Source organism: Sylvia atricapilla, chromosome 2 (genome assembly GCF_009819655.1).
Source record: "Sylvia atricapilla isolate bSylAtr1 chromosome 2, bSylAtr1.pri, whole genome shotgun sequence".
Lineage (NCBI taxonomy): Eukaryota > Metazoa > Chordata > Aves > Passeriformes > Sylviidae > Sylvia > Sylvia atricapilla.
This window is the reverse complement of record NC_089141.1, coordinates 99,804,753-99,824,082: the sequence shown is the minus strand read 5'-3', so window position 1 is coordinate 99,824,082 and position 19,330 is coordinate 99,804,753. Positions and strand designations below refer to the sequence as shown.

At 36.9% G+C, this 19,330-nt stretch overlaps 1 protein-coding gene across 2 annotated transcripts in view; it reads right to left on the bottom strand.

The window, feature by feature from the left end:
• CDKL5 (cyclin dependent kinase like 5) overlaps window positions 1–19,330 on the bottom strand; it is a 126,543-nt gene that overhangs the window by 34,140 nt on the left and 73,073 nt on the right. For both annotated transcript variants that reach the window (XM_066313930.1, XM_066313932.1), the window contains exons 4-8: window positions 14,772–14,817; window positions 11,619–11,755; window positions 8,597–8,717; window positions 7,406–7,465; window positions 1,678–1,768 (exon numbers count right to left, since the gene is read on the bottom strand). In XM_066313930.1, the coding sequence (XP_066170027.1) occupies window positions 1,678–1,768; window positions 7,406–7,465; window positions 8,597–8,717; window positions 11,619–11,755; window positions 14,772–14,817 (455 nt within the window). The remainder of the gene's footprint in view (window positions 1–1,677; window positions 1,769–7,405; window positions 7,466–8,596; window positions 8,718–11,618; window positions 11,756–14,771; window positions 14,818–19,330) is intronic.

The following is a 19,330-nucleotide window of genomic DNA, read 5'->3' as shown; positions in this document are numbered from 1 at the left end:
AAACATGAAATACATAAATCCCCTCCCTTTCTCTAGAAGATAATCAAACAGATTTAGTCAACTACAAACAGACACATAATTCCTGCTAAATTTCCTCTGCCAACAAAACAGTTTCAAAAACAGCAGGTCAGACTAATACTATGTCAGTCAAACTTTTCATGCCTTTCTTCCTAAATCCTCATTAGTACCAGAGACAGAAAAAAATGGTTTTTTATCTAAAAAGGTCACAATTAATGCTGTTTTTCCAGGTCTTTTTTATACTTATATATGCACACACACACATCACTGGAAGCTTTAATGCTTTCTCCAAAACATGAAAAATTGAGCTTTGAATTTTCTAAAGGCAATTTTAAGATGCTATTATGCATGAAAGAAAACAACTGCCAACAAATTTGATTAAGATTAGCACAGCTCTGGGAATACCGGATGACTTTATTGACAGAACAATTATTACTTCATTATTTACCTGTTCAAAAAAATATCTAGTTTAGTGTTAATCAAAGGTTCCAAAAAAGACTTGTTTCCCAGGATCACTTAATATGGTGCTTAATGCCCCTTAGGAGTGACCAGAAATTTTTTGATACATCCTGTTGCTAATAGTTCCTTATTTTAAGAATATGTATATATAAATACACATGCACAGTATATTAGAATTGTATTCCATAAGAGTGTTCACATAGTTTAGATAAATGCCCTGATAACTTGACTGTAATGGGGAGATCACATATCATAAATCTCCACTTTGTTTTTTTCCTCTTCCTTTGCCTTTTTGAGTCCTATGAATTTGTTCATTTAGTACTTCAAAATCTATTTCACCTTGTGAGGCAGTAAAATGTTCATTTTCCAGATGAATAAAAGAGTAAAACTTACTTTTCTGGCTGAGGCTACTCATGTAACTAATACTTTTGCAGTCAATGCAATGCTAACCTCTCAGTGCTTTATTTAAATGACTTATACAGCCTCCTTCAATAAATTCTTCCTAACTAGTAAAACTATTTGAGTGACTTCAGCAGCGCTGGCAAAAGGTAACTACAAATAAAAATCCAAGCACAGAATCATAGAAAGTTTTGGGTTGGAAGGGACCTTTGAAGATCATTTCATTCCAATCCCCCTCACCTGGGCAGGGACACCTTCCAGTAGATCAGAATGCTCAGAGCCCCATCCAACCTGGTCTTGACACTGCCAGGGATGGGGCACCCATAGCTTCTTTGGGCAACCTGTTCCAGAGCCTCACCACCTCTGAGCAAAATAATTCTTCCTAATATAGTTCTGACTCAAAGGATGAAGATAATGAGGAATGTTGCATTGTGAAAGCTGTACTGCCATCGCTATGTGATGTCCACAGAGGGCTGATGGAACATTCCAGGCTAGAGGACTACCATGGAAACTCCTTCTGGAAGAACTGGGGATGGGAGTGCTGGAGCTGGAAGTACATCTGTTACAATTCAGCCTAATATTTTAATCAGTTAAACACTGCTCAGCTCAAGACAGGTCAATATGTCAATGATTCGTACTGACTTGCTGGAAATGAACAAAAATGATTGAAAATCTGGAAGCCTCTTGACATCTTGCCTTTAAATCAAACACAGTTCCCCACAGGCAAAGCTTAGAAAAGGTGCTGAAAACCTGTATAGAATCAGTGGAGATTTATTATGGCAGTTCTCAAACTGTACTTACCCAAGCAGGAGTTCAGGTGAGCGGTACCATCTGGTAGCCACGTATTCAGTATAGTTAGCATTGTTTCCTTCAGAGAGATTACGAGCAAAGCCTGTCAGAGGAACAGTGTGAAAGATTATATCCCATTTTAAAACCAGTATGTGTATCACCACTGATTTTGGCAGTAAGAGGTCATGTCTATTTATATAGAAGCAAATTGTTTACAACCCCTGCTGCAGAATGATGACTCCAACAACTGCTTGTCTACTGAAATGCAAGCTTTCATTGATGCAACAGTGAAAGTCAGCATGTCTGCTTTAATGACTCCTTTACTATCCTCACAAGTCAGTGGTGTTTTATAATTTTGCTATTACTCTGTATGCTAAATATATTACTCTATTATTTATATTTTGCTATTACTCTGTATGTTATTATGTAATCAAAACAGACTGATAAAAGTTAACTGTCAGTATGCCATGTCAGCTCTTAAAATATTACACTAAATTTCACTTGAGGTGCTGTTTGCAGAAGAAGATTCCCAACTTTAGAAACACCACACATGCATGTGTACTAGGCTCTTCTGGTCTGATCCTAATTACTCGAGTCTTTGATTTTTTGAACTGGTCAAAAAACTACACGGTATTCTTATCTAAGAACACTCCCTCCCGGGCTTGGCAAGGAAATGGTCATCTCCTCAAAACTATAAAATGCAGGAGTCTAGGAAAATCAGCAAAACTGTTTATATCTGCACTTGGCTCACTCCACATATTTTGGCTTCCCAACTGTTCTAGAATCACATTCACAACAAGGTTCTTCATGAATTAGGATCAGAAAGCATGTCCAAAGTAACTTCTTTATCCACATCATTTTTTTTAAAGAATAAACCAAAAAAAATTTTAAAATACTTATTTGCAATTGTACCAAAATTTCCCTACTGTCATAAGGCTTAACAATTATGACCACTGAGAGATGAGTGAATATACTGGAAAATCCATTTGTAGGAATAATTTCAACTTCTATTTTCATTCTCCTCCTTTCATTAAAAGTCAGCCAAGCACCACAATAATGTTACTGGATTTTTCATGTAGAAGTGCTCTCGGACACATGTTGACACTATTTTCAAAAAGTATCAAGTCTTACTGTTTTCAAATAAATAATTAACAATTAGGTGGGACAGGACAGACAGATCTCAGCAATAAGACTCCACATGTGTCAGCTCCTTACTGAAGCTCCTTACTAAACTGAGACAAACTTTTGGGACTGAAATGCAGAAGCAGCATTTCCGAAATGCTTTCTTATTGGGATGTGGCATTAAAGCACAGTTTAAAACTCCCTTCAGTGAAATCACTAGAAGTCTTTCAATTATTGCATGAACAATAAAGAAATAGTAAAAATTCCAAAGTGTTGCAGAAGAATAAGGCATAAGTTTATTTCATGAATCAATAAGTGCTACTTAAATGCAATAGATGTTTTTTCTTTATATGTGAGTTCCTTTGCAGAAGCTGCCAAAATTGCCTTTCTCATTCAACTACATTTTTGTAAAGTTGTAAATTTAAAAATTTAATTTTTTTTTTTTTTTTTAGTATTCTGGAAGTTTGAAGCTTAGCATGAAGAAGCACAGTTTCATTCACCCCTGTGGAATACTAATTTTCTATGACTTGAAGTAAAAATTTGGATGCAGATGTAGATGATGATTATTATTACTATTTTTATACTTTTATATTTATATATTTATATTAATATATTGTATATTTAAACACATTTTTAATTTTTATTATTATTCTAAAAATTATAAATTTGTTAATGACCTAGGTTACTGCTGTTACTTTTTGCAAGATACCACTAATTTCAAGTGTCAGTAAACTAAAAGACAGGATGAGTATGATGAGGAATGGATATTTCAAAGCTGTCTGAACATAAGAATTCATATCTATTCCCATAAAGTCTAATGAACATTAGTGGTGCTGCTGCAGAATAGCTGAAAATGATTTTTTTTTTTTACTTATAACATGGGGATTGAGTGAATTTTGAAATATTACTATACTTAGAACTGCTTAGCCAGCCTCATTTCTGTTTTAAATTACGAGCTATCTGATTAATCTTGGCAGTGGAAAATCTTTCATTCATGTGTTTAAAGAACAGAGGGAAGATAATCAGGAGCTGCACTGAAGAAATGGGACAGTCAAAATGTGGGAAACCCCAGACTGAAAGGGAGGGGGGAGGAAAGGAAAAAAAATTGTCTCATAATAGAAATAAGCAGGTGCTGATGTAACACATGAGCCTGGCAGCACATGAGCTCCTGTGCATCAGAAGAACCAACAGGTCAAAGCTTCGTCTTCCTCTCTCCAAGCCAGTCTATCAGAACTTGGTCACAGACAGGAGCTAATATGCCCAGAAACTGGCTAATGTAGCCTGAAAAATCAACCCCTAACTTTACAGACCAGTTGCAGCATGGATTTGATGTGGCCAGACAGAAAGCAAAGTTATCTTCATGGGCTTCAGTGTCACCTTTAGTGTTGGGTGATGCATTTTATGGATCCAATATTGCTCTGACCCTGTGACACCATGCAGAAAGATGATGGACAGAACTAACAGCTCAGGAAAGCATATCTTTCTAAGGGAACAATTATTTTTTTGGTGATGAAGGGTTTTGCTTATTGTTCCTTCTTCCAAATTGTGCTGAGGTACTAGAAATACAGAAATAAGAGAAGCAAGTCATGGAGATTAGACAAACTATTAAACAGTGAGAAGGAACAGATTAGAAGATGAAGATAGGAGGAGATTTGGGTGAGAGCAACTATGAACACAGTATCATTTGCAAAGGCATCATGCTGCAGAAAGTAATAAGCAAAATCAGAAATTTCAGGAAAGGACTTCAAACAACTCAGAACATGGTAGGAGAGATGTTAGGGAAAAGATGTAAGAAAAAAAAAAAGAGGAGGAGGTTGTCAGTTTCTTACATAGAAACAGGGCACATTTAAGTTAGATGTAAGGTAAAGCATTCTAATCTTAATGACATGTAACACTAGGGAACCTCTATTATTCAGAGTTTTAAGAATATACTAAGCAAACACCTGTCAAGAATGACACAGACATTTTTAATGCCTTCTTTGAGTAGGTGGAAAAACTAGAGGATTTCTTGAGGTCTTTTCCCATCCCATGTTTCACGATTTCTATGCTTACACACCATACAGAAATTAAGAGGTTGCTAAAACAAGCAATTTTGAAGCCCTGGTGTTGAAACAGCAAACACACTAGTCAGAAAACTGAATTATTTCCAACAGTCAGATGCATCTGCTGTAATCGGCACTCTGTCCTGTTCTCTTTTTCCACTTCTATTGGCAGAAATGACACCCACACAACATGTGTCCAGGCAAGCACAACAACCAATCTCAATTTTATTTAGCACGGTATGTACAGAACACATGGCGCAAGGATTGTGAAAAATTATCTCATTAAAAATTTATGAACTTTTCTGTTCAAACTGGTCTTGTCCACTGGGCTATTGGAAATGGATGCACTATCCTTTTCTTTGTATTTGTTATCCCATGAGGAACGTGATGTTGTATGTGGCAAGTACCCATGTTCCAAAACATGAATTAAGGTAGTCAGACAGCATATGTTAAATCATGCTACAAGGCAAATTCTTATATTCTAATCTCTGCACGTTCAGGAAACACTTGTGGTTAACACCATTCTGACATGTATTTTACAGTAATAGCTTAAGCTACAAGCAATTATGTCAATTAGCAATAACACTAAAAAATTAAAACTGATTCCATCTTACAAGGGTTGCTCAGAATTTTAAATTCAACTAAAACTGAAGGGCAAATTAAAATTAAAACTAACGCACGTGAACATTAAGAACCACCCATAGAACATTAAGAAATACCCATAATAGTTTGCCTTCCTTGATATTATGCTGATCACTCTGAGTACACTGTGATTGCACATCTTTTCCAACAGCAGAAAGAGAGCATGGCTGGAGCACACAGCATGAGCAAGCCAACAGACCACACAGAACACTGCTGGCAGAATTCACATCATCTCTACCTGGTGCAAAAACAGATGTCCAGAATGCCACCATACCATTTGTCTGGCTTTTAGTTTTCCTGCAATCGTGCCGCACAGAGGATGTTGACACAAGTTCACATGCAAAGATCTGTCAGCTGATGTCAGGTGACAACTCTAATGGCATTACTTTCAAGCAGGTGAGGGACATACCTCACCCAAAAAAAAAGGAGGGTGGGAGGGCCAGGGAAGGATGTGTGGGGTGCAGAGCTGCCATGAGGATGCACTTATGCTCCATGCCCCCACTGGCTGCTCCTGCTTGTGATGATGTTATCCCAGGCTGGGGTGTGCACTGTGCAGGGACAAGGACACTGCCTGTGTTGATTGTTCAGCTCTGCACAGGGCAGTGGGCTGGGCCCTCAGTGGGGTTGGCTGATAATCAGTGTAAGGGGAGGGAAGGCAGCCCCAGCAGTGCAGACAGGAGGCTTGTGGGTGCCAAAAAGGCAAACGCACCAAAGGCACCCACACAAGAGTATGCTGATGTTCTATTAGAGCTGTACAGTACCTTACACTGCAGAATAAATGGCACTGAATTCAAAAAACTTATATGGACCAAATATTCTAAGGTTTTTTCCTAGAATGGTTATTGTTTCTGAATGTTGAAGCAAAAATGCCTTTAGGATTAAAAGAAATAAGCAGCACTGCAAATGACAAACACATTTCTTGTCTTCCTTAAAAACTATTTTCATTTATTTTGTTAGCAGTTCTTTTCATTCAAAATTGCAGAGATTTGAAATGACAGCTTTCAAACTGTTCTTACTGAAAAGTGCCCTTGGGGGTAACACTATGGAATTGGCTTTATTTACCAAGCCAAATGATAAGCTTTTCAGAGGGAACAATAGTTTATTCTGTGTTTATGTAGCGTATAGAATAAAAATCCAGATTGTTGGAACGTTCTGCCCTGTTGTCTTCTTGGATTACTCACATAGGCAAAGTTCACCCTGTACTTGGGTGATTGATTCTTCCAAGCCTTAAAGCTGACAGTTATCAGGCATTGGTAGCCAGGAAACATCAGAGTTAACAAACATGTACAGCTCTGGCTCTGACCTCCAGTCATTCAGTCATCTATCACAGGTGGACATTTGATTCCTTAATTAACATAACAAAAATGTTTGTTACCTTAATTAAGGAATATATACTTATATATATTACTCAACTACAGGAATATATATATAAAGTATATATTCCTTAATTATATAATTCCTATTCCTATAGGACCTATAACTACACACATAATGTTCCACAAAAGCCAATGGTTCAAAGAATACATAAAAACTACAAGTTTCCTGTGTCTTTACTAAACAAGCAGTAACTATCTTTTCTTTTAATACACAAGTCAGATAAACCTATAGTTTTGCCAGCCTCCTAATCAGCTCATTATCTGTGCTCTTCTTAGCTGAGCCTTGGTCATATCAAAAGCAGAAACTTTGTCTAACAGAGGAAGAGAGAAATGCAGTGTTTCTATAGGCCTTAACACAGGTATTTCACAGGGTATGCAAATTAAGACCAGAAATATTTCAAATTAAAATACTAGCCCCACACCTGAAGCAGTAATCAACTCCGACTGCTAGAAGACTTTTTAAAAGTACATACTGTACAACTTTTACAAAACAAGGCAAAACTGCACTGCAAGAGATTTTCTTCAAAAATATAAGCAGCAGGTATCTTCCAAACTTACCAAAATCACACAACTTCAGAACATCATTGTGGCTTATTAAGAGATTCTCTGGCTTAATATCTGAAGTATGAGAGCGGGTGAAAAAAAAAAACAACAAAAAAACTGTTAGCTTCTTTTAATTTTGAACTTTGTCAACAAATATTATTTCATTATAACTTATTTAGAGATATTCATGCAATCGTAAATGACACATTACAAGAGCAACTGCTGAAACAGATTCCAGCAATTCAGTTTGTGAACAGGCAGAATTAATTTTCTGCCTTCAGAATTCTTTTAAAGTGTTTCCCAACAAAATATGGAAAGAAAAAATGTGCTTACAGATATTCCTGGGCAGAAAACCAGTTTCCATATTTCATATTGAAAAATAAAAGAAAGGACTGATATTTAATTACCCAGTTAACCAATAAAATATTAAGTATGTTGTGCTCTAAATTTTCAGTTATAATGACCATTTGATCACCTCTTGTAATTTGTTTAGAAAAAACATCTTGCCCAGTTTTAAGCCTTTTTTTCATTCCTATATTATACACACGGTATATTTTTCAAAATACATTTTGAAAATATATTCAGAATCATGCTGATCTTAAATATAAAAAGCTCACTCTGTGAGAATTTTATCTTATTGGAAATATTAATTAAAATATTACTCTTGCAAAGTCACAAAGCAAAATAAAATTTTATTGAATCAGGATAAAATACATAAAACTAGATCATACGACAAGATATATGTTTTATGTGCTTGCAGCTTCGGAAGGAAGTAAATATACACAACTGAAACTCAAGGGAGCTGGGAGGAACTGCCTTAAGAAATAAAACATGGGAGACCAAGTTTTAATATTTAGGTTATTTTTCTTCTAATATTCTATTATCAGATTCAAAAGTGAAATGACTGAGCACCCTGAAATGTTAAAAAAAATCCTTTTTCTTAGACAATGTCTGTTCCTGCAGTTACAGTTTGCTGTGCTTATCACTTACCAAACACAGCGGACAGCAAACCTTTTACATAGATGAATTTTGTTTTAAAACAATCTGGAGCCATGCAGCAGACTTAAGACCCAGCCAAATTTACATTTTTTTTTCCTGTTGATATAAAGCAATTGCTTATATTTTTGTTAAATGCCAATTACTTCAAGCTGTAGCATGTTTCCCTTTAAAAAGGCCCTTATTCCATGTGGAGAAGTACACACTTACCTCTATGAACAATATCATTCTTATGGCACCAATGAATTGCTTTAATTAGCTGGTAGATGTAGCTTTTCACTTTTTCTGGTGGAACTCCATTCGGCATTTCTTCTAGCAATTCAAGCATATTCTAAACATTTAAAAGACACATTATTTAAAAGAGCTATACTCAGCTGCTGGAAGATAACATGCCTTCAGCCTTCTAAAGCAACATATTCGGGCTACAGAGCTCAGCTATGGAAAATCAGCAGTTTAACATTTGGGGAATGAATTTTAATCATCAGCATTCTCCTAGCAGTTTTCCTAAAAGCTGAACCACAAGTCCTTAAAAGACTGTCATCAAACCACTTTACCTAAAACACCTAAAAAGACATTTAGTTACAAAACACTGCTTAAACAGAAACACCAGATCAGGTGTGTGGCCACACAATAAGTCTAGCAAATCAAAGCATTTTGTGAATATTCAACAATGTTTTAACATACTGTTCTCTTCAATAAGTTAGTTCTGCTGCTTTAATTCTGCAGGGCCATGATGAATTGCCAAATGTATCTGTGTATGGACGGGTATAAAACACAAGCCCCCTAGTGAACATGAAATACCAGATACAAAATGCCTCACAGGGGCATAAACCAAAACCTAGGGAGTATCCTATAGCTACAGATCAACTATAATCCTGGACATCTTGGCACTACAGCAACCATGGCACTACATATCAACTACTTTGTGGATATAAATAGGAATGAAAATAAACTTACTGTTTATACTAGTATGTTTCCTCTTTGAAAAAGAACACTTAGATTCCCATTATGTTAACAAATGTCTCTAATTCTGCACAATTAGAAGTACAATGAAGTTTGTATGCTGATTTCTGAAATAATAATGGGCAGCAGCAGCCCACTTGAAGAGGGAGAAAAAAAAGTCTTATTTACTGAACACCAAAATAGGAGTATTTTGGCTATATTGCCTTACACAACTAATTTAATTATGGAGTAGAGCATTTGTATTTTTTTCATTAGAAGTAAATTTACCTTGTCTTTGATAAAGATTTTCTCTAGCTGTGCAGTAAATTTTTTGATGCTTCTTTTGAAAGTAGAGATTTTGGTGATATTTGAAAATATTTCTAAGTTTTGAAGTTTGGGAGTAAATACTGGAGCTTATGTGCTTGAGTGTAAGTTTTCTTACAAACAAACTTCAGATCTCAGGAAAGGAATTTTCTGTTAAGAAACCATATTGATTTTAGCTAGATTCTTGTCCATACAGAAGGCTGTGGATCTGGATAAGTAAGCCAAGAAGTTAGTGTTACAAATACAAAACAAAATAATAGCATCAACACAGGAAGACATAATCCTATATGAAGACATTAACTGAGAGGATGATGAATAAAGGAGATTAGACTAAATGTGAATTTAAGTAATCTGGATTTTCAGTATTGCAGAGTTAACATTCCCCAAAGGACAGCAAGTGCTCATTACCAGTTAAACAAAATTTAGTCTATTCCATGACATTTTATTTAATCCTGTCTACTCTCCCCTCATCCAAAGAATCAGAAACATCCTGGCCTCCAAAGAACCTACGGGTGATACTACTTAAGGCATCTGAAAATAAGAAATGTTCATTTACTTCAAAGTTTAACTGAAAAGAAAGGTGAACATTAATACAAAAATGACATTATGTACAAACTATACATTATACCTACCTTTACCACAAAATTCTTTTATTCTGATGCAAATAATGTTAGATATTGCAGCCTGGTGTTTTTACCAATATTAACTAGCTTTTAAATATATACCCCTTATCAGATCAATTAAATATATCTTTTACTTATGCTGCTCTTTCAACCCACTTCTCCAGATAGCTCAGCCAAGTCAACTAAAACAGAAAATTAAATGTATGCTCTAAGTTGGTGAGTGATCAAAGACATTTCATGTGTCTGGAACAATTACAAGGAACATAGGGAAAATGAGTCAAATTTCAAATGTTGGATCCAAGTAAGATCCACCACATTAAAAGTTGCTGATGTGCTGGGGAAAACCAAAAATTATTTTTGCAAAACTGTGGGTTAATATAGATCACTTCACATTATGTAGTCAAGTTACAGGACAAAATAAGTTGTCAACTTGACGTAAAGGAGACAGCATTTAGGGTAAGAAATTCTTAGATGAGAGAAAATTGACTGCAGAGGACTAGTACTCAGCTAGACTGCAACACCACATTGGCAGGAAATTAAATGAAAATTTAAATCAAAAGAACAGTATCTCATGAAAGCTATAGACATATTTAAGCCTGAATTTTATTTTACTCTTTGTATCTGAATACCATCTGACTATTTCCATGAAGAAATGCTAAACTGTTAGAATTCAGAAGGAAGGTCTACCTTCATCAGGAAGGTTGCAGAAATGACAAAAGACCAATCTGTTCTAGATCGTTTCTCCCTGGAAACAGATCAGGATGCTTGGCAGTAGTAGGCCAATCTAAGGAAATTTTGGAATAGTTTCAAAATGAGGTCAGGATTGGAGTTAATGACAGTGGTCTTTGCCAAATCCCTCTAAGCAACTATTGATAGTGGCCTTGTTACAGAAATACACAAACAAATCCTATTTTTAACAGGGAAGGGTGGAGAAAGTTGAAAGAGATTCCAAGGTCAGAAGTCTATGATCTTGTTTTGAAAGACTATGTCAAGACTCATTACACAACATAACACAGGACAGTTATCCAGCTTTACAATTAAACTGGATTAAAGAGTTCAGATGGAATTTTTTCTTCAAATTGTATGTATTCCAGTCTGCATAATTTTTAACATGGTGTTCCCAAATGGAAGATTTTTTTTTAGATACCAACACATATTGTAAAAACAACAGTAATAAGTGTTGCTGTCTCACAACAGATAACTAATTACAACTTGTATTAAGGTTTCTGCTGCTTCTCTTTAGAGATTAGGATAGCTTAATTTTTAAAAATAAAAACAATTTTAAACCATTTTCAGTAAGCTGATGATTTAACTGTGGCAAGGATACTACAAGTTCAACTCACTTTTTCCACATATTCAAAAACTAAGTATAATTTTCCTCTTCTTCTGAAGGCTTCCTTCAGCTCCACAATGTTCTCCTGTTTCAAAGTACGAAGCATTTTAAGCTCTCGTAAAGTGGTTTCTTTGACTTCTTCATTTTCTAGAGTGTAAAATAAAAGTGACAGAGTAAGCTGATTAAAAACCAAACCAAACTCCAAGCAAAAAGTGTTATAAAGATTTATTTTGAACTCCTGATTAAATTCTCTGGTTTTAGACATTATATAGAAAAAAAAAAGCTTATTTTCCAGCGTGGACTCTCTGTTGTCTGCATACTTCTGCATTGGAAGAGAGGTCAGTGATGACTGTGCTTATTATGCAACACTAAGAGATTTCCCATCACTACCATAAAGGTTTTCTGTGGCAGAGATAGTCAGAAGAAACAAATTGTTTCCATTTCTATATTTTTTATTATGCTTCAAAATATGCTTATTTTAATATGCTTCAAAAAACAGTCATGTGTGTACATGCTCTACCCCATAATGACACATCACATTCATAAACCATTGGGAAGGTTGTCCTCAGCAGAAACACTGGAATGCAAATCTCATCTTTGAACAATACCAAACAAATGTATTTGATTCTGAAATAATTTTGTTTTCCAAAAGTCATTACAAATTTTCAGACTGAAGCACAGATTTTTCCATGTTACCTACATGGCTTTCAAAAGAAATTCAGCAATGCCAGACCAGTGCAGCAGCCACAGAAGGCAGTAGAGTAAGCACTGATGCAACAAAGTCCTGAATTCTAATTCAGAGGAGTCAAGAAATTTAACTGTTTCGTCAATTAAATTTAATTTTAATTTAACTGATTTGACAATTTAATTGTCTGAAAGGTGTTCAAGAAAGGAAGAGTGCTTCACTAACACTTCATATACTGCTTCTCATTAACCTGCCCTGAACTAAGCAGGTTCTAAAGGACACTAGGAATATGTGAAGTAAACCTGACTATATGAGGTTTTATTTTTCATTTAGTAAAATGAAATCCATTAATTCAGTATATTTGTTCATGCACATATAGAAACAGCATCCTTAATCTCTTAGAACTGTTATACACAACAGAAAGTAATTAAGTTGGAAATGCCTGCATAAATTCAAAGCTAAATCACAATTGCAGGTCATGTACCACAATGACAGAGACAGAGGAAGAAGAAACAAGGAAGAGAAATTTTTTTTTCAAGGCAAAAGGCAAGAAGATGTTTGCAGGGGAGAGCGAATAACACTGGTCATGCAAACACACTAATCATCAGAAGAGAGAGGAGAAAAATAAAAAATTGAAGAGCAGCAAGAGGGAAAAGGAAAACAAAATACTATAATCACAAATGTTTTGATTAAAAAATATATAATTTAGAGCAATCTAAATCTTTTCTTTTTAAAACTGAGTGCTTGATATTGGCTTGCATCAGCCTGATTGCATAATCTCATCTATAACAAGACAGTCACTTTCCAGCACATTTAGTATTCATATGTCAAACAACGGCAAAAATTCAGTGAAACAAAAATGTCAATAGAAACAATTACAGTATATTCAAACTTCTAATGAACTACCATATTAACAAGACAGATGTGAAATGGGCTGAATCAAATCCATCAAAAGAACTTCTGTCATATTTCCAGAAACTTGTAAACAACTAGCTACATATCTGAAAAGCAGTCATCAGTCATGTAAACTGATATTATGCAATACTCTTGGAAGCCAGACCTAATGCCAATATTGTATTTTTTGTTTCCATTTTCCGGTAGACAAGCTAACACAACAATCCTGTTTAGGGTTTAGTACTGAGATTTACTTCCTAGGAACTGTACTGAATAGCCACAGCAAGTTTCAAAAAGCAATTCTGAGATACTCTCATGACCTGGTCAAAATGGTCACCACAATTAAACTATCTTCTACATTCTTTACAGGGATTTAAAACAGATTTCTGAACAGCAGAGCTAAAACATTTATCAAATACACTCTTCAAGTGTCTGGGAAAATGATGTGCCAAGCAGAGACTGCACTGTGCAAAACAAGATGCAAACCAAGACTTTGCTGTGTTTGACTGACTGAAAAATATAGCCCTTGTAACCAACTCCACCTTCATGGCCACCAGCAATCCTGTAGGATAGCAAAAAAGAAAGTTTGCTAAAATGAAGTGACTGCTGTTTCTTTAAATAACACTGTCAAATTTGGCTAAAGCCTTGGCAATGGCAAACCACAGCAGCATCACCTCACACCAGGATGGCTCCTCTCACACTCCATACTGCTCCTTCTGTGTGTGCAGACCTTGGGGGCTCAGGGCTGGCTTAGGATGCACACAAGGTACACAGCTGCTCTTATGGCTGACTGCCAGCGCTGCCTGTGATAGGACACAGTGATTCCCTGTGCCCCAACAAGCACGGGTCAGAGGGCCAGTGTCTTGTACAGTTCTTTGGGGTTTTTACTGTTGGGTGAGGAATGTGTGTGTGGAGCACTCAGGGTAATTTCTAAGTGTCCTGCCTTCCACCACCCTCTTTGCCAGCAAGACTAATCCTGGCAGAAATTGGCTCTTCCTCCCTCTCAGCAAACTCAGCAATGCTGCAGAATACACAGCGTCTGCTGTGAAGGGGCAAAGAGCAAGGTTCCTGAGGAGATTGAAACCCACTGAAGTGAGGACAGATCTTCTACCTCACCACCCAGCTCCATGGATCCTTGAGAGCTCCCAGATTTCTCTTCCTGACTGAACTCCTCAATACTTCTTTCAGTCTTCTCCATTTACAACTTCAAGTTGCCCTGACATTTAGATCCCTCTCACAGATGAAGGGTGATAAACCCAAGGACTCTGCAAGTCACTATTACAAGAGGACTTTTTACATTTTCTGGTCACATCCAATCTCCAAATGGTAGCTCTTACTACCATGTACAGCACCCCAATCTCATCTGTATTAAGACAGATGCATCAAGAAAGGAAGGTAGTTACCTCATTAGAGTAATGCAGTCTCTAGGAAGGTATGAAAGATCAAGTACCTTGAATATTTACAGAGCTAATAAATCATTGTCTTCTTAAAATCATATCTTGCTATATAAGACTTCTCATTTTAACTGGATAGATATTAACAATGTAGTTATTGACATTAAAGTCATGCAGCAAAAATGATTACCTTCACTGTCTTTGAATTTCTTGATAGCCACAATTTCATGTGTCTCCTGTAAAATAAAAGCAAAGAAATAGAAATGAGCACGACTTGCTGTGCCTTTTCTCTAGCCTTGTTTTTCCCCCGACCATAAGAGGAAGAAAAAAAGAAGCATCCAAACAGAATCTCACAATGCAAAAAAATTTAAATGAGAATCTGGTAAATACCTCAGCGATCAGGCCAAGTACAATACAAACCCACACACAGCAATATGCCACTATTAGGATCCCCAGTACAAAAGCAATACAGCTAAAAGCCAAAAGTTCATATTTAAACACTGTGTAATATATACCAGTGAAATTTTCAGAAGTGTTTTTCCTGTGACTCTTGTTTCTTAGTTATTCTGAGCCTCTAGCAATATTTTATCTACCCACAGTATGAACATGGGTCCTAATCTTTATGAGGTGAACTGAAAATCCTGTGCCAGTATGTGGCTAAGCCTACTAGTTAGACCTGTGATTTTGGCTGCCAGAAGTTTCTGGGCTTCAAAGTTCAAACACCCATAAAGAATACAGTATTAGAAAAGTAGGTTCTCTGTGCCTCCTTTCAAAAATTTTGTCATTTTAAGGGAAACCTATCCAAACCAGGAATCAGTAATTGCATTTGGCAGTGTTCAACCATGCTTACTGTACAGTCTTAAGCGATAACTTCCTGATGTCCACCTGCCTTTGCATTCCTCTAGCATTCTCTACCCACCAAATCATAGGTGATATTTTTCTTTTAAGTTTCTCTCTTGTTGTGTGAGCAGGAAAGCGTTTAGCACAGGGACAAAACGTAGCCAACAAACGTAGCCTAGTCCAGGTCTGTTCAGACAATGATGCAGCAACTGAACCTCAGCACAGGACGTGGAGGAAACCTTAAAGTCATGGAGTAAGGGCGTGTGAGCAGACGGGCAGGAGGCCACCTGAGTACTCCATGAGCCAGATCTGCCTCATACACCTTTACCAAACATCACAGCTCTTAAAACACACAAACAGCAATATCCCACTAATAATACCATACAAAGGCCAGATTGGATACAAAAATGAAACCATTCTGGAATACCTGAAGACATGTGCATAACCTATTATTGAGTAACGCAAACATTTACTCCATTTTCCTTTCAAATCATTATAACACATAAACCTGTAAAATACCTGATCCCAATTAAAATAAAAGCATCTGGAAAGAATGGTTTGGAATAAACTGAACAACCTATTTTATTAATTATATTTCTGCTACTGAGTTATAGTATTGTTATATTTATTAATTCTAATTCTAGTAATAATAGTAATAGTTACTAGGACTATGAAGTTACATTAAGAGGGTGAGCAAATTTAGTTAATTTGACTTCAGGTATCTACTGGTAGGTGCTCTGGCTAATTAAGCTACTGAAAGATTTTTCAGAAACACTGTAATTGCCCTTAAAAGCTTCTGCTGATTGTAATATGCATATGTTTTAGACAGCATGCATACACCACTTTGCAGATAAACCAAATTTATCCATTAGTATTATGACTATTATTATGCCTATTTCACATGAAGTAAAAGAAAAATCTCCAGATGTTTCAGCTACCACAAAAAAGGCTGTGTTTTTATCCTCAAAGTAATAGCTAAGTACACTGAAAGAAATACAGGAGTTGAAACACGTATCCTCACATGGACAGCAATTCTGATTCATTCAAGAAAACTAGTCCACGTAGCTGATGTTTAATTTACAGTGAATGTGATTACTTTGGAAATTAAGTTTTAAAAGCTCTTGGGTCAGTCTTTCAAAGACTTGGGTAAGATACGCTATCAAACATCCTGGAGGTTTCTAACTATTTAAAGTACTTAAAATACAAGTGGTTCTAGGAATAACAGGAACAGAAAAACCTCAGGAACCCAATTAGGGATGAAGAAGTTACCTGAACAGTCAAAAAAATACAACATTTAAGAAATTTTCATTTAAAAAGCTTTGTCACTTGTATTATTTAATTAAACCAACGAAGTGAACATTAATGGTGTCATAAGCGATTAAGAAGTTATACATTACACTTTCTCTATCCTAAACCAACAAAAAATATTTAAACAACCTGTAGTGAAACTACAGCAGAATGAGACTAGACAATAGGTGCTTTAAGGAGCTGCCCTAGTAACATTATGTTCCATCTTAGCAAAGAACCTGAGGTTTCTTGGAGAATCTCATCCTATGTAAATCATATTCTCTAGGAATGCACTACTGGTCAAGTAGTCAAGCCATGGCTAAAATGGATACAAGGTCCTTGAAGATTACTATTCACAGATTTTTAAATACATTGCATCTGCTTGAAAAAAAGACTCTGTAGCTTCCCTATGATACAGAACACCTCCAAAGGAGCTGGGGTGCTCCATCTGACAGAAGAGAAAACTGCAGCCAAGTGCGCATTTCTCAGTTCTTGCTCACATGCTCTAAAACAACTGTGGTGGTTTAGCATCAGTGTGAATTTTTTTTTTAAAAAGGAAGTTCTAGCATGGATTTGGATCGACAGATTGGCTGACGAATGGGAGTGTTTCTACGCCTCTGGAAACACAGCCTTAAATCACAAGTTCTGGGGACTTTCCCTCTCTCCTTTTCCGGCCACCAGAAAGGTGACACCTCTTGAGTCAGGGTTCAGGCTGGGCCCCCGGGGCCAGGCCTGCCGGACAGTGGCCAGGGCTGGCCGTGTCCCCTCTGTCCCCTCCCGGCCCCTCCGATGCGGAGAGGAGGAGGAGGACTGCAGACCACAGTCTGGCCCTGCGCCAGGACCACGGTGGCTGTGCTCTGGGCCTTGGTTGCCAGAGCCGCTGGGCTGAAGGAGAAAAGACTTTTAAGAACTTTTCTCTGGAGCTCCAGGGAGCTGATCCAAGTTTGAGTCGCTTTAGATCTGACCAGGGGTGGAGGAGATTTCGTCCATCAATGTTCCTGAGCCTGCGCTCTCTCTCTCTCTCTCTCTCTCTCCCCCTTCCTCCCCCCATCACCTGTGGCCTTGAAGCTCTGAGAGTCTACTGGAGAGGAAGAAAAAAACTCTGAGCAAAGACTTTAACCCTTTTCTCTCCTCTGTGGAAGACAGAGTGATCTAGAATGTAGAAGGACAAAGTCAGTGAAAGAACTGAGAAAGACTACTGGAAGATGGGATGGAGGAAGTGGACATTTCTGACTGGACTTCTCTAGATGTGAATTATAGGGAAATATGGACTGTTTTTGTAATATCCTAATGCTGCTTGGGGAAATGCAAGTTCTAGCCAAAGGGTTGTGTGTACTGATATACATGGGTTTTAATTGAGAATTTTGATTAGAATATGTCCCTGGCTCCTGGGAAAGAACAAGGAGATTTCTATTTCTTTTGAGATAGAAGTGAATTTAGAGATGGAAGAGAATCCCTGTTTTGTACTAGAAAAGCATTCTTAAAATGATACCCCAAACATGTGGAAGCCCATAAACAGTGTGGAAAACTGTTATATGGGTGAGACTGCACAGAATCTGCAAAAATTCCGTGTGATTGTAGACTCTGTGAAAGCCACCAGACCTTTTCCTGTGGCGTGTTCTCCATAACTCTAGAGAGGCTCCTCTCCCAAGGTGATGTAGGATCATGTTTAAAAGGTGGTAACTGACTGAAAAATCATGGTTTTCTCTCTGTGGTGAGTGGGAAAGTGAACAGTTTGGAGGGGGGGGGGAAGGTGTTTGAATGTCTCAGAATGTCTCAATTTTTTTTCTCTCTTTTTCTATAGCATATATTAAAAAAATCTACCTGTTTTTACCTTTAAGTTGTGCCTGTTTTGCCTTTTTCTCCCAAAGTCGTATCTCCCAGCTGACAAACGGAATTTGGCAAATGTAAAACCATGACAACAACTAAATGGTTTATATGAAGTGACACAAAAAATAAGCCCTTCATCATTTTAAACTAGTTTCAAATCAAAGAACCCATCTGAAATGCCCTGCTCCTCTATTTCCATTACTCCTACTCATTTTGAACTTCATGTCCACCAAATTTTCACCAAATTTTAAAAAGAAATGGAAGTTATAAAATTACTAATTTCCAAATTACTAATTTCCAAAAAATTGCCTCAAATTTGTCATCCATATACGGAATATCCTTCCTTGGGGGAAGGAAGCAGCAAGAACTCAGTCAGCTGTACCCTGTATGATGCTGCAGGTCAGCAGCACATGTAGACTGTGCAATGCAATCAGCCACTGTACATAATTTTCATTAACATAAACTAGTACAGAATTGAAAACATGGAATAAATTTTGTATATGGACAAATGCAGCAGGTATATAACAGAGGTGGCAAAAATACACTTCCTGGATCAGGAGAGACGTGCTGGTCAGATGCAGGGCAAACCTGAAGTTTCAAACAGGTATTGAGAGGCACTTGGTGCAAAGCAAAGAGACACCACATTGCTGAGTCCTGAGAAGATGGACACAATGGAGGATAGGAGGAAAAGCAGAGCTTTGAGGAATGAAGAAATTCAATGGTGGTAATTCAGACTTCTGGGCAAATCTGAAAGGTTCTTTACAGATTGAATTTAGACTTTGTTACTTAAAT